This window comes from Callorhinchus milii, unplaced genomic scaffold, assembly GCF_018977255.1.
Source record: "Callorhinchus milii isolate IMCB2004 unplaced genomic scaffold, IMCB_Cmil_1.0 Scaffold6, whole genome shotgun sequence".
Taxonomy (NCBI): Eukaryota; Metazoa; Chordata; class Chondrichthyes; order Chimaeriformes; family Callorhinchidae; genus Callorhinchus; species Callorhinchus milii.
Window position 1 is genome coordinate 6,736,290 of NW_024704747.1, and position 16,179 is coordinate 6,752,468.

The 16,179-nt window shown below is 39.1% G+C and overlaps 1 protein-coding gene across 1 annotated transcript in view; it reads left to right on the forward strand.

Annotated features, from left to right (window-relative positions):
- The window catches only part of LOC103180487 (low-density lipoprotein receptor-related protein 1), a 552,054-nt gene that overhangs the window by 96,473 nt on the left and 439,402 nt on the right, over positions 1 to 16,179 (forward strand). Inside the window, exon 3 of the mRNA XM_042336207.1 lies at positions 15,358 to 15,495. Coding sequence (XP_042192141.1) covers positions 15,358 to 15,495 — 138 coding nt within the window. The remainder of the gene's footprint in view (positions 1 to 15,357; positions 15,496 to 16,179) is intronic.

A 16,179-nucleotide genomic window follows, 5' to 3' on the forward strand; every position in this document is an offset into this window, starting at 1 on the left:
TCTTTATTAAACCTTTCTACTGTTTCACCGATACACACAGATGCATTTGCTTGCAGGTAAAACTAAGGTTACACAAGTGCAATTTAGTTGTTGTTGTTCTTTACAAACTTTTTTTTTGTGGGATATTGTTGTGCACAAATTGGCTACCGTTTCCATCCACAAAATGTAGTCAATTACATGTTACACTGCATTCTGCAAAGCACTTTAAGACGTCCTCCTGACGTAAATGGCGCTTTACCAAATCCAAGGATTAATATTATTGATGATTATAACTGATTGATTTCAACAGCAAAAGCAACTCACATTTATGTAATTTCTTTTACAAGGATAACATCCATCTCTGACTGAGCCAAGTTATGAATGCACTGAAAACAGTGACCTAGATTAGTGGACATGAGTATCCAATTCCTGATCATTGTGTGGCAATGTGTCACATCATAATTAGCCTTGCCTGTGAATTCCCGCGTGGTCAAATAGGAAACCAACATTGATGATGAAGTGTAAAACAGAGCACTGGAGATTTATAACTCACTAGCTGTACCTGTTACACCTTTGCTTGCCACCAAAGGATCCAATATGGAATGTAGATTGACACACAGAGAGCCACACAGACAGACATTTCGTCATTATCTATGCTCGGCTGAAAGGGCTCCTATGGGAGGACTCCTTTTGGGAGGACTCACTGGGAGGACTCCTTTAATATATTTTCTCTTAGTCTCACACAGTCTCTCTGTCTCTCTCCCTGAGTCTCTCTCTTTGAGTCTCTCTCTCAGTCTCTCTGCCTGTCTCTCTCTCTTAGTCTCTCTCTCTCTCTCTCTTAGACTCTCTCTCAGTCTTTCTCCCAATCTCCCCCTCACCCCCACCTCCCTGTTTCTCTCCCAGTCTCTCTCCCTCTCAATCTCTCTCTCTCAGTCTGTCTCTCACTCTCAGTCTTTCTCTGTTTCTTCCACAAAACACACAGTCACTACACTTTATAATATATTCTCTCTCCCAGTCTCTCTCTCTCAGTATCATTCTCCCAGTCTCACTCTCTGTCTTTCTCTCTGTCTCAGTCTCTCTCTCTCTCTGTCTCTCTCAGTCTCACTCACTATCTCAGTCTCTCTCTGTGTTTCTCTCTCTGTCTATCCCATATTGAAGGACTCTATCTTCTATGATAACCAGAAAAAGTGCCATACATTTGTTGCAGAATATAAATGCATCTCTCTGAAAGGTGTGCACTTTCCTCTGTTGCTATGTATTTGCAGAATACAATTTCATACCTCATATGTTGGGGCTTAAATAAAGCATTTTTTAATGTAGCTCATCAACGATAGGAAAACCCCCGATGCCAGCTGCAAGACCTTCCCGATGAGGTATAAATCATATCCCTACATCAATCGGTTATTGCATGATTGTCAAATACACTGCCACACAAATAGACAGACATTGTCGTTTTATTAGTATAGATTGAAGAACCATTGAGCAATTATCAATACTTGTGTGGTTATCGATATTTATAGCCTGGCAGCACACTGAAGTAGATGGATGTTGCTAAAAGCTTTTTGTGTTAGTTGATGCAATCTTCAGAGATACATTGATAGTTGCTTGTTAGCTTTTCAGTTGTTTTGGTATATAAGTACTTTTACACAAACTGGTGTAAAGTGTATTGGTGTCAAGGTGTAAGTGCAAAATTGACTTGCACGTAGGATTTAAAATCTAACTTGCCATTGCGGATGTTCCTGTACTTGGTTTGATGCAAGTGATTTGTAGAATTAGTTTATCCTTAGTTTTAAGTACACTGGGCCCTTAGTTGTGTTGCTGCTTACGGCAATTTTTTCCTGTGTGGACTGAGTTTCAACAGACTTGTGTTTTTTCACTTTCCTTTTGGAGCAAATTGCTTCTTCTCCATTAGCAATGACTCTTTTGTCCTTTTCCTTTGTCCTCACCTCTTACATTTCTTCTGTCTTCTATTCATTGTCGATTGGTCTTTGTTCCATTTAGAATTTTGCACTTAGCTAGTGACTAACCCATGCTTATTATTCTCATGAACCACTTCCATTGCTTTGCCATATCTAAGCGGAGAAGATCATTTCAGTGGGATTTGAGCGTGAATTTCCACGGCGTTGCTCCTTTACTTTATGGAGTGCCCTTCTTTCATTTTGCCATTATAATGGGGGATACCTCAGAGATTGTAAATTTTCCTATCATAATAGAACAAGAAATAATGAATAAATGTAAGTAAATACAAATGTTATTCAATTGGATAATGCATATTTCTGTGGGGCTTGTTTGAAGCAGTGAATCAAGGTCATATTATTAACTTAGCTTCTGTAATAGGAAGGAAAAAGAACAAAGACTTGAGAAACAAAGGAAATTAATTTTAACATAAGAACATAAGAAATGCTAGACGAAAAAAGACCAAGGTCCATCTAGTTCTACACGGTGGTCGCGTGCACATATGTGCTAAATTGCCTAAGTACTATATCCCATAATGTTATTTCCTAAAATAAAACTATCTAATCTGTGTTTGAAAGATTAAGGTTCTGAAAAGGGTCTCGGTGGCGAGTCGAGTGCTCTAACCACTAAGCAGCAGGACTCCAAACATAAATAGCTTCATTAATAAAAGTGCATTTCTCCAAAAATAAACCTTTTCTGTTTGAATGGAATTAAATCAAAGAAAAAAGTCACGATAAGTACCCTTTTTGCATGATCACAAGGACAGTAGCTCAGGTATATTTAAACCTGTTCAAGCAACTACCTGCATTCAGCAATAAGTCTGCTAACAACCATTTGGAACAGCCTAGACAGTCTCTATAATGTACTTGTTCATACACCAACAAATCCTTACTCAGAGGGCATCCTTACAAAAAGGCCATTTTGGCCCAGTCCCCTGAGAGGTTGTTGAAGACAGATTGGAACTTAACACTGGAATGAAAGAAGAGGAAGATGGATAACAAAGGTAAATTGGATACATTTCACAGTCTTCAGCCAAAGTTAAGGAACACACTACAAAAGAGATACAGGGTCAAAAATGCAGTTATTAACGACAATGACATCAACAACAAATTAAATCTCTATAGCGCCTTTCACGTCAGGAGGACATCCCAAGGCACTGGACATTCAGTGATCCGCACCCGAGCTGGTGGGTAGGATCAGGAGGAGTGGAGGGCAGGAAGAGTAGGAATAGGAGGATGACAAAAGGTACGGTCAAAGAGGAGGGTCATGAGATGAGTCTTGAAGGAAGCAAGGGTGGGGAGCGAGGTGGAGGGACTGTGGGATGCAGTTTCAGAGGGTGGGAGCAGAGAGACTGAAGGCCCGCCTGCCAATGGTGGGGCAGGCAAGGCGGGTGATGTAAATAATAATAATAATAATAATATAATAATCCTTGCATTTGATATAGCGATTTTCACATCAGGAGGACGTCCCAAAGCGCTTCACAGAACACACTGTAAAGTGAATTGACTGTATATTTTTTGTGGGCGAACACGGCAGCCAATTGTGCACAGCAATGTCCCACAAACAGTCGTAGATTGAAAATGACCAATTTATTATTGGTTTTGGTTTTGGAGGGATTATTATTAGGCATGTGGAGTAAGGAAACTTGCCCAAGGTTTCGCTCTGCCTGGAATTGAACTCAGGTCTCTCGCTTGCAAAGCGAGTGCTCTAACCACTGAGCTACAGGACTCCACAGGAAGGAGTCAGCTGAGCGGAGGGAGGGGACAGGTTGGTACAGGGTTAGGAGGTCACAGAGGTAGGGAGGAGCAAGGCTGTGGAGGGCCTTGAAGATGAGGACCAGGATATTGAACTGTATCACCACAGGATTTAAGCAGAGTTCACGTGTCTTGAATCCTGCCAGTAGACAGTGTGTGCCATCATGGCCCACAGGAACTTTGCTATGAAATGTGCCATATTTTGAAGGTTAAGTCAGAGAGGAGGACCTGTGTGTTAGGGTGATGCAATCTGGTTACTGGTAGGATTCAATATTTCCTGAATTTTGATAAAATCTATGACTGCATTTTAACCCTCGTGAATCCAATATGAAGCATGCTTTTGTTATATAAAACATAGTGGCGGGATATTCAAATTCTACAATTAAAAACTCCTTGACTTTTCACTATGATTGAGTCCAGCTTCATGCTGCAATTTTGCATCTGTGATAGCTGTTAAACTTTTACCGAATTTTGTAAAAATTGCATCAACTTAGTTCAGCTGTCAGTTTCTGAAAGATCCTTTGGTTTTGGGTTGAAGTGATCGTCATGAACCAATCCTAAAGTTGCTTGTCTAAAACTGACCACAGTAGAAATAACTGACAGGTCTATTATTGCAAATTATCATAGAATCATAGAATCTTACAGCACAGAAGAAAGCCATTTGTGGGACTAGTTGTTAGTTCTTTATAAGGCACCAGCTCTTAGAACTATCAAAGAACTACTTAAGAACTACAAACTAATCCCACTCCCCTGCTCTTATTCCGAAGCCCTGAAAATGATTCCTTTTTAAGTACATATTCGATTCCCTTTTGAAAACTATTATCAAGTCTGCTTTGACCACCCTTTCAGGCAGTGCATTGCAGACTGTAACAACTCTCTTGTAATATTTATAAATCCAGAACAGTTTAGAATCACTAGCTCCTTTATTTAAACCTTACATGTCCACTCTCTTCCACAAAATGGCCAGTCACTTCCCCAGAATCCTTTTATACTTGTTTGCTTCTCATTGTCAATGTCCAATTGCCAATTAAGTCATTAAGCAATATGCAACATCTCGGGGTAAACAAAATATCCTCGTCTCCCCTCTGGTTCTTTTTGCCAATTATCTTGAATCTGTGTCCTCTGGTTACCAATCCACTACCACAAAAAACAGTTTTCCTTATCAAAACCCCTCATAATTTTGAAGATCTCTGGAAAATCTCCCCTCACCATTGTCTGCTCTAAGGAGAATTATCCCAGCCTTTCGAGTCTCTCCATATAATTGTAGTCCCTCATCCCTGGTATTATTCTTGTAAATCCCCTCTGCACCCCCTGCAAGGCCCTGTCATCCTTGCTAAAATGAGATGCACAGAATTGGACATACTACCCCAGCTGAGGCTGAAAACTTCCTTATCAATTACTTAATTGATAAACAAAATAAACCTGGACCAGATTGAATATTATGTACAACAGTTTACACCTGTTTGGCATCAGTACATTAGTATCAACTCTTAGATATTGAAAGAACTCCCTAAACCATTTATCAACATTCCTGGAATTCTTTTTTTAGCATTGAAAAAAGGGGTGTATATATTCAACTTATACAGAATGACCAAAGAGTGGTCATACCATTATAATGTCTAATACGTCTTAAAGAAATGATGATTTTTTTGTTTTTTTAGATAAACAAAAAATATTCTGTATTCTGAGCAAGTACAGATTTTCTTACATATTGGATGCTTCTTTTGATAATACATGTAGCCTTTGTTTCACAATCTATTGTTTTTCTGGTGTTTTCTACAATGAACTAATTGATTGTTCAGTGTGTGGGTGACATTGTGTCAAAATAGCTGATGTATTTACCTGAAAATGCATAGTTACTACACTTTACAGAAATCTCTGAAGGCTTTGAGACAAGGTACTAGATCAACTGCAAGGATTATTATTTATTAATCATAGCATTAATGTAATACAAAGGGCAAAATCCATAGGTGCAGCACATGAAGGAAAAACTGAAATGAAAATGATATTTCTTTTGGAAAAATGCTTGCAACAACTCTCCGAAAAGATGAATATATGACCGTTATCAAGACTTCAAGGCCGGATTATTGATGTGCGATTCATTATGAACCACATGAAAACTAAGTTCAAGTGAAATTGGAAAGAACAGGATGTCAGAATCACAAAGAAAGTCAGTAAAATAGCCAGCATTTACAAGAAATAGAAACAAAAAGGTAACAAGAATTGCGTTGGCAAACTCTAAGCCTCCATTTATATGACTGAACTACTTCAAGTAGAAATTATTCTCTTATCCTGAGGTTCTACTGTATCTTTGGCAATACATCACTGCTAGTTTGGCAAAAAGTAGGCATTTAATTTTTGCCCAGTCCGGTTCATGGTGTTTTAAAACAGGAAATATAAATCTGGCTCCTCGTACCATATCATGAAAGTGCAAGGAGGGCAACAGCTTTGCTCACAGCAGTATGAATTCAGCATGATATCCTGGAGTACATGCATTGTGGAATTTGCCCCCATTTACATTGTTAGATGGATTTCACAGCATTGCCAGCAACACACAAACACCGGCAACCTTATCTTTTGACTGTCGCAATCATTCCTTGATATTTTGACGACAATCCATTTGCAGATCATTGATGGAGGAGGGAAAGAGAAACACGAAACAGTGACCTGCTAGTCTCAGCTGATATACAGTATTGAATCCCTCTGAGTCGTATAGCTAGGAGTTCAAGCCCCACATTGTGCCTTTGAATTCTAATAATTTAGACTCACACTCCAAAGGCGCGCTGCATTGTTGGAAGTGCCGTCCTTCAGATGAGATGTTAAATGAAGGTCCCATCTGTCTGTTCGTGTAGATGTTAAAAATCCCATGGCATAATTCAAAAAGAGATGGGAGTTTCACCCAGTGTCCTGGCCAACAATCCCCCAGATAAAATTGTTCATTCACTTTATTTTCACTTCTGAGGCATTTCTGTGTGTAAACTGGATGCCATGTTTGTCTGCAAGATAAAATCACTACATTTTAGAGTAAATACTGTGAAGTGCTTTGAGATAACCATTAGTTAACCACATTAAAAGAGCAGATAACAGTAGATAACCACATTAAAAAGAGTCAACTACAGGGGTATGGGGAGGTAAATGGAACTGAAAGGATTGCTCTTGTGGGAGCCGGCACAGGCGTGATAGGCTGAATTGCCTTCTTCTGTGTTGTAAATTTTCATAGTTCTATGGGAAGCAAGTAGGATTTAAATCTAATTTTAAACTCGTTATTAAAAAAATTGGAATAATCTACCAAGCTTTTTGAAACAGGCAAAAACATTGAGATTATTCAAAATAAAATTTCATGCTACAATGGAAAGAGTTATTTTAGTAGACAGATGAGCTTCATTGAACTCAATGGTCTCTTCTCATCCTTGAATGTTTTTATGTTCTTAATGCAGAACGTAGGATCAGAGGAAAAAATAGATTATCACATTTATGAATTACAGCAAAAACGTCTTAACAGGCAAAATTTTCAATATGTTTCTGAAGCTGAAATGGAGAATAGACCTGGAGGAGTAGAGAAGGCACAGGGGAAAAGCATTTTCTGATAATAAACATCAGTTAATTGTTGTTATGCAAAGGTCAGATGTTTCTTTCTGTTTATCAGAGCAGTAAATCTGAATCAATTTAACTAACAAAGAGTAGGATGTTTGCAGGTAATTCGAATATATCTAAACAGTAGAAAAGGTATTGAGTTGCTGCCAGTACAAAAATATGCCCTTTTACATCAAAAAACAGATATCAGATTCAAAATGACCAAAAAATAACTTTTGTCTGCGCCGTTTGAATTCTATTTTTAACACAAGTAGATGTGAGAATGCTATTTGTTTGAGTGGATCTCAGCAATGCATAAATGTTCAGCAGTAGTCATTGCTGTCAGTCAGTGTGATATCATAGCCCTTCAAACAGGGTATAATACTTGATTAAACTGAATCCATCTGACAACTTTTCATTTTCTGATCTGAAATACTCACAGTGGTTATGATGAATCTCAGTGAAAATCTGCACATTTAGGAGGGGGAAATATACATTACATGATGTGATTATCAGTAATAATCATCATATGACACAACAAATTGTGTGTGGGCGTATGTCTAAATATAATTTATATATTTATTATGAACAATCTTTAGGTCATAAACCACAGCACTGCCTCCAAACTCTACTAACATTAACTAACAATATAACAACAATTATACTTATATCACGCCTTTCACATCAGAAGGATGTTGCCAAGGCACTGGGTAGTCAAGGGTTTGCACCCAAGCTGGGGTTGGAATCAAGAGGGGAGGAGGGTAGGGGAGGTGGGGGTGGAAGAGGTGGTGAAGGCACAGTCAAAGATGAAAGTCCTGAAACAGGCATTGAAGGAGGCAAGAGAGTGGAGGGATTCTGGGATGGAGTTCCAGAGGGTGAGGGCAGAAAAGCTGAAGGCCTGATCGCTGATGCAGGGCAGGGGACGTGACTGCCCGCCGAGCGGAGGGAGCGGACAGGTTGGTATGGTGTTAACAGATCGCAAAAGTAAGGAGGAGCACGATCATGGAAGGCTTCATGATCACGCTCCTCCTTACCTTTGCGATCCTCTGAGGGATGGGGAGCCAGTGGAGCTGGGCAAGGATGGGGTTGACCGATTTACGGAGCTTGGTACAGGAAAGGACACAAGCTGCAGAGTTCTGAACAATGAATTAAGAACTATAAGACCATTGGATGTAAGAAACTGGGATAATAGAGTCATACTTCCCTCAAGAGGTTTTTTAGGTGGATACCAAATTAATTGGTTTAATTATTTTCAGCAGCAAATAAAATATAACTATTTTCAGCAACAGATAACAAAGAATAATTATTTACAGTTTATAAGCAAGGTTTACATGATGATTTAAAAAAGTAATTTGGAGGGGAGTATTATTAAATCAATATACCTCCTAATTATCCCGAACTGTTATAAAATTTTAGCTCGTAATCCCATTCTAGCTCGTAATAGTGGTGAATGTTGTGCGTATTACAGAGGCAAAGTTGCATTGTTAGAGGTGCTGTCCTTTGGTTGAGATGTCCTGTAAGCTTATCCATTTTTTTCCTCTCTGTCATATCGTGGGGATGAAACCTATGATGGGTATCTGTATGATTACTGGCAGTTCAGTGAAGTTGCTGGTACCTGTGAATTCCTTGCAACCTTGTCGATTGCATTCTGCTCAGGCACATACCACGTTGTTCAAATCTCAGATGGATCGAATCTGGTTTTAGTTCTTTTGAAATCTGAATTTTTAACTTTTTTTTCTTCCTCTCCATCCTAGGCTTGTCACATGTCTGTTGACAATGACTTACCAAGGATTTATTACACCTAATTTTCAGCACAGTCAGGTTACAGATTTATATTTGTCTAGCCCTTCTATAGCTCCAGTTTGGAATAATCACAGTTTGAAAGCATTTAGTAAATCATTATTCTTTCCAAGATGGAACAAGTGAGGAATTACAGTTGTCATCAATTGTCATTCCGATGCTCCATTTCAAATGAAACAAACCAAAGGTTCTGAGACTTTCAATATTGTTTCAATAAAATAATCATCCAGATCAATTGGGCTATTTCCGCATTCAATGTGCTATTCCTTAACTCCACTAAAATAGATTCTGTTTGACTGAAAATGCAAACTATTGTAGAAACATGTAATTTAACAAATGCATCATATTATATGAGTGTGGAGGAGCAGATATAGCCTGTGAAATTCCTTAGAATATACAATCATTAGTTTTATGTTGGCACAAATGAAGCACTTTAAAGTTACTTGAAATGAGAAAGGGTTTCTTAGTCCATTAAGCAGTTTTAACCAACAGATCACATACGTGATCTGTTGGTGATCACATGTGTGTGATCTGTCAGCTTCTGGCACTACAGTCCACAGATCAGAAACATGTGATCTGTGGACTCCTGCCCATTCAATCTCTTGAGAGAAAGTTCTCCATCAATACTTCATAGGGAAATTAAAGAAGACAAGTTATCCACATTTCTACAATTAAATATTAATCAGCCACAAAAACTCACTCTCCACACTTAGTACCACATGAACCATTGACAGCCCATGACCCCCTTCTATATTTAGCTGTGTGACTTTCAATCTTGTTTCTAACTAAATAGTTTCTAGTTGAATGTTAATTTATATTTCTGAACTAGTAGTGAGCAAATGAATTCTGATCAACTGATGATGTCCTCCTCCCCCCTCCCATTAACTTTAATTAAAAGTAGGAACACTTTAAAAAAAAGTCAAGTTAACAATGATGAGAATCTGTGGCGTTTTGTTTCGTAGCATTCTGCTGCCGCTTAAGATACCAAGAGAAATGAATGAATGCCTATTTTATCTTTCTTTCAAGCTCAAAAATTCCAAAATACCAAACTCTGTACGCACATCTCACCAGTTCTGGCCCAGGCTCCACTGGGTCCCCATCACCGAATGGATCGACTTCAAGATCCTCATTCTCATGTTCAAATCCATTCACTCTCTGGCACCTCCCTATCTCTCTGACCTCCACACTCCCCAATCCACCACCTGGCGCCTCCGCTCAACTGGTACCGGCCACCTGCTCGTCCCTTGCACCTTCAACCCCACCATCAGAGTTCGTGCTTTTAGCCACTAGCTCCAAAACTCCGGAACACTTTCCCTCAATCCTTCCACCTTGCCCCCTCTCTCCCCTCTTTCAAGTCCTGCCTGAAAACTTTCCTTTTTGACCGTGCTTAAGGCCACCTCCCCACTCCCCCCGGCTCGGAGTCAGGCTCTGCTACGGTTAAGCGCCCTGAGATGCTACCCTTCGTGGAGGGTGGTACATAAGTGCAAGCTGTTGTTGTTCTTTCAGTTTACCAACCCAATTGCCTTCCCTTTGTGGTGTGCAGCTGCTTCTTTAATGAGTCCATTGTCACTTCCTCAAACACCTTTCTTGGTAACACCCTTCCCTCTCATTCACACATGTCTCCACTCTCTGGGATAAGAAGTGCTGTCTGGCACCTATGTTTTTATTGCCCTTCACATCCTTGAACCCTTCACATTTTCTACTACTTAGTGTACTTGAAAGTTTGCTTCTATTTACTTACTCCATCCCATCACTCATCATGCATATCTCTATAAGATCACTTTTTAAGCTTCTCTTTTCAACACAGAAGAGAGGTTAGTTTATCTTATCCTCATAGCTCATCCTTCTAACATGACAGTCTTACTGCAAGAATGAATATTTGTCATCAAGTCTGAGTTTACAAATTGCCCCCAAAAAATGTTAAGGAAAAGAATCAAGTGCCCCAGTTTCTCATGTGTTTTAACAAGATCAGCAAGTTCTTGTGAATGCTTTAAATTGTGTGGTAACATAAATCGGGGCTGAGATGTTTCTGAAGCAGTCAATTCTACTGCCCAGGGTCTTCAGTTCACCTTTTTCAATGTTGTTAGAGGGTAATTGTGTGTCTGATTCCTTAATACAGAAAATAATTCCTGCATCTGTTTAATTTCAGTGAAACCTGTCATCATTTGTTCGATTTCAACTCCTCTTTCACGTTTAAACTTGGATTATACAAACCATTGTTCTGGTGACACATGGCTTCAAGTGAATAATTTTCTGCTTTTAGATAATTAACACTTAGATTTTTTAATGTTGAGACAAATTGGCCATTAAATAAAATGTACTTGACCTCTTTAAAAGTTAACATCCATTCCATGACTAATGACATTCCTAATGTTTCAGAAATAAAGACAGAAAAGAATATTAACAAAGGAGCAGTTTACATCAATCAATAAAATATTTATATTTTACCATTAGACTTGTACAGTTAACAACTGATACATTTTAGTGCTTGTCTAAATTAATGTTATACATTTTCACTTCATCACCATTACCTGAATTCTATATCCGTGATATATTACATTTTGGATTGTATGCTTTTAATGATTTCCAGCAAAATTACTTACAGCCAATTCACTTTACAGTATATTCTGTGAAGTGTTTTGAAACATCTGGAAGATGTGATAAGGCACTATATCAAATGCAAGGATTATATGTTAAATGATGGTTTGACCTCGACTTCAAGATCCTCATTGTCGTGTTCAAATTTCTTCACTCTCTGGCACCTCCCTACCTCTCCGACCTCCTCACTCCGCAGTCCACCACCCAGCTTCTCTGCTTGATTGGCACCTGCCTCCTGCTCGTCCTTCGCACCCTCTGCCCCACCATCGGAGGTCACACTTTCAGCCACTACGCCCCGAGACGCTGGAACACTCTCCCTCAATTGCTCCACCTTGCCCCCCCTCTCCCCTTTTCAAGTCCTGCCTGAAAACCATCCTCTTCGACCGTGCTTACGGCCACCTCCCTCCCCCACCCCCGGCTCGGAGTCAGGCTCCGCCATTGTTAAGCACACTCTGACACGCTACCCTGAGTGGAGGGCACTATATAAATGCAAATTGTTGTAGCAAACTCTAAACAAAATTTTGCTGTAATGTAATGTAAATATATCAGCCTAGCCTTGTTGGTAGCTCTTTTGGCTCTGAATCAGAAGGTTGTGGATTCAAGCTCCATGTCAGAACTTTGAACTCACAGTGCAGTATGCCGGTTTAGGTCCCAAGGTCCTGTCTGCCTGTTCAGGTAGGAGTTAAAAGAGTTGCATAGGGCACTATACAAAACCCAAAGGAATTTTGTCCTTTTGTCCTGTCCAACAATTTGATTGTCAAGTTCATCTACAAGATACAGTGAGCTCACTTTACTTTAATATAATATTGTTACTAATATATTATTTTTTGCAGTAAATCCTTTGAAGTGCTTTGAAACATCTTCTCCGTGTGAAAAGCACCATGTGAAATGCAAGGATCAATTTTTATTTAAGCACTTTAAGACATACATTTATAGTGCTAGATCAACACAAATGTTATATGTGTGTGCGTGCGTGTGATTATCAACGTTATTTAATTCTTAAATAAGGTCTTATATAAAATATCAAAAAAAATTATTGAAAATCACCTAATTTTTTGCTGAATTATAGCCTTCAGCTCACTTTCTTGTATTTGATAGACAATGTTTTTATTTCTTTTGTTGGTGACAGTTGTCAAGTTAGGCAGCATGGGAAATTAATGCCAGCAGTTATTGGCATACAACATATAAGGAAATGAGACTTGGATGAGGAAGCAGTCAAGATACATTAGAATATACAGCACAGAAACAGGCCATTCGGCCCAACTGGTCTATGCCGGTGTTTATGATCCACATGAGCCTCCTCTATCCTTCCTCAACTAAGCCTTCAAGCATATCCTTCTATTCCTTTCTCCCTCATGTACCTATCTATCTTTCCCTTAAATACATCTATGCTATTTGCCTCAACAACTCCTTGTGGTGGCATGTTCCACATTCGCACTACTCTCTGTGTGAAGAAATGTCTTCTACTTCCCTATTTGATCTATTTGTGACTATTTTATATTGATGGCCCTGGTTTTGGTCTTCCCCCACACATGGAAACATCTTCCCTTTGTCTACCCTTTCAAAACCTTTATCATTTCAAAGACCTCTATCAGGTCAAGAGAAAAGAATCCAATTATGTTCACCCTTTCCTGATAGGTATAATCTCTCAGTTCTGGGACCATCCTTGGGAATCTCATTTGCACCCCCTACAGTGCCTCTACACCCCTTCTATAACGTGGGGACCAGAACTGCACACAGTATTCTAAGTGTGGTCTAACCAAGGTTCTGTAGAGGTTTACCATAACTTCCCTGCTTTTCATTTCTATCCCTCTAGAAATAAACCTAAATGTCTGGTTTGCTTTTTTAATGGCTGTATTAACCTGGGTTGCAACTTTTAGTGAATTGTGTATGTGTACCCCTAGGTCCCTTTGCTCCTCTATTCCATTTAGGTTTTTATTTTCCAGGATGTATATGACTTCCTTATTCCTTCTACCAAAATGTACCACCTCACACTTTTCTACATTGAAATGCATTTGCCATTTAAATGCCCATTCAGCAAGTTTATTAATGTCTTGCTGTAATGTGTTGCAGTCCTCCTCTGTATTAACTACTCCCCCCAATTTGGTGACGTCCGCAAATTTTGAAATTATACTGCTGATTCCTGAATCCAAATCATTAATGTATATTGTAAACAACAGTGGTACCAATACCGATCTTTGTGGAACACCACTGCCCACCCCCTGCCAGTCTGAGTAACTACCCTAAAATGAACCGAATAAGCATTTTAATATTCTTTTAGTCAGAGTAGCATCTGTGAAAATGTTCTGCATTTATTTTTCCAGGAAACATGATCTCTGTTCATGATTTTTTTTATTCAGTTATGCGTCAGTGGTTTGAAACTAGATCACTTTTTGGAAAGGCAGATCTGACAGCTGAATTCACTTTACATTGACATTTACATTACAGTAAATGACTACTTTTTTTATGATTGGTTTATACTGCAAATGTCTTGAAGAACAATCCGTTTGGGATTGCAGCTTCACAAATAACTCCTTGGAGAAAGAAGCTCACTTGTATTTAAAACTGTTGTGTGGCACACGGGAGAGTTGGGTGTGTGGTACAGAAAAACTGTTCAATGGGATCCCTTTCACCACAGCAAGAACTGGGAAATAATGTAGGCAAACTCGGAGTAGTGAGCCTTAGAAATATCAAAATAACCAGGCTTTAATAAGTGTTAAATATCAACACTCGTTAAATATCATCCTGTCCACTCCTTTTGCTAAACTGCCTCCGGTCTGCACCCCGGCCCCTGCCCGGCAGTCGGGCCTTCAGTTTCTCTGCCCCCATCCTTTGGAACTCCATCCGATATTCCCTTTGCCTCACTCCCTCTATTCCTTGCTTCCTACAAGGCACGTCTCAAGACCCTACTCTTTGCACACGCCTTCAGCCACCCTCGTACCCTCCCTGCCCTCCACCATCTCTGATCCCAACCACCCCCCACCATTGCTTGGGTCCAAATCTCTGACTGTCCAGGACCTTGGGATATCCTCCTGATGTGAATGGCACAATACAAATGTAATTTCAAATGTATTGTTACTTCAACAGCATCTCTATTGTACGAAAGGCAAAAAATTACAAAAGAAAGCAAAATTACAAAAGTCTGGACATACACTTGGGTGGAGGGAAAAGCATTTTTTTTCTATTTATTGATTCGGAATTTGAACCTGCTGGAAACTTTTATAAATCATACAATGAATGCAATATGAATACAGTGAAAGTCTTACTCATTTTGTAAGACTGTATTCTGAAATTCTCTTGCTGTGGCATGTGCATGTGGAGTCCTGTAGCTCAGTGGTTAGAGCACTCGCTTTGCAAGCGAGAGACCTGAGTTCAATTCCAGGCAGAGGGCGAAACCTTGGGCAAGTTTCCTTACTCCACACGACTAATAATAATCCCTCCAAAAAACAATAATAAAATTGGTCATTTTCAATCTACGACTGTTTGTGGGATATTGCTGTGCGTAATTGGCTGCTGCGTTCGCCAACAAATATACAGTCAATTCACTTTACAGTGTATTCTGTGAAGCATTTTGGGATGTCTAGAAGATGCGAAAAGCACTATATCAAATGCAAGGATTATTATTATATCTTTTAATATTGAAACCTTTCAAATTGTCTTGTTTCTTAAACAATCTGTTTCTTTTGTATTCTGATAGGTGCTGGAGATACAGAATTTATATGTCCTCTGAATCATTTTGACTGTGTTGGGACAAAAAGATGTATTCACCTCAGCAAACTCTGCAACGGGATAAATGACTGTCTGGATGGGCTTGATGAAGGGTCTCACTGTCGAGGTAAGTTTCGATGAGGTTTGACACCAAAGTTAGTATGCAATTTGCTCTATTTAAGCCAACACATTGGAAAGACTGTACACTTATATAATTTAATCACATGAGCAGAATGCTAAAATAATAAAGGCCTCGCTAGTGTGGAACTAGCGACATCATTAAAGTCATTTGGAATTGACATTTAAAACCTTCTTGGGGCTCTCAAAAGTTAGCAATATGTTTAACTACACCGATGCATTTTGTTCAGGTGGAATAACAGGGAGCAAAATGCGATAATACAACAACAACGCCAACTTGCATTTACATCCAAGTAGCATCCAAGAACGAACCTTGGAGACAAGTATAAATTATTCTTCCCTCCTGGGCATTGGGACAGTCAGGATCTAACGCCAGTATTAGTGTCATAGTGGCCCAAACATGGCTTGTTACAACAGATTTTGGAGCCATCCAAGTATACATGAGGTAACCCTCACAGAAAAATCCTTGTAACAGAGATCTCCAAAAGTTGTTAGATTGATTGAGTCTAGCTGAGCATGCACTCAATAGAGCACAAATGTAGCAAGTATGGCTACAATAATCTTAATAATTCAATCCTTTTATTGAAACAGTTCAATGTATTTATGAACATAATTACACTATGGATTTTCATTCAGGTATTATTAAAGACAATCTTTTTTTATCAGTATACAA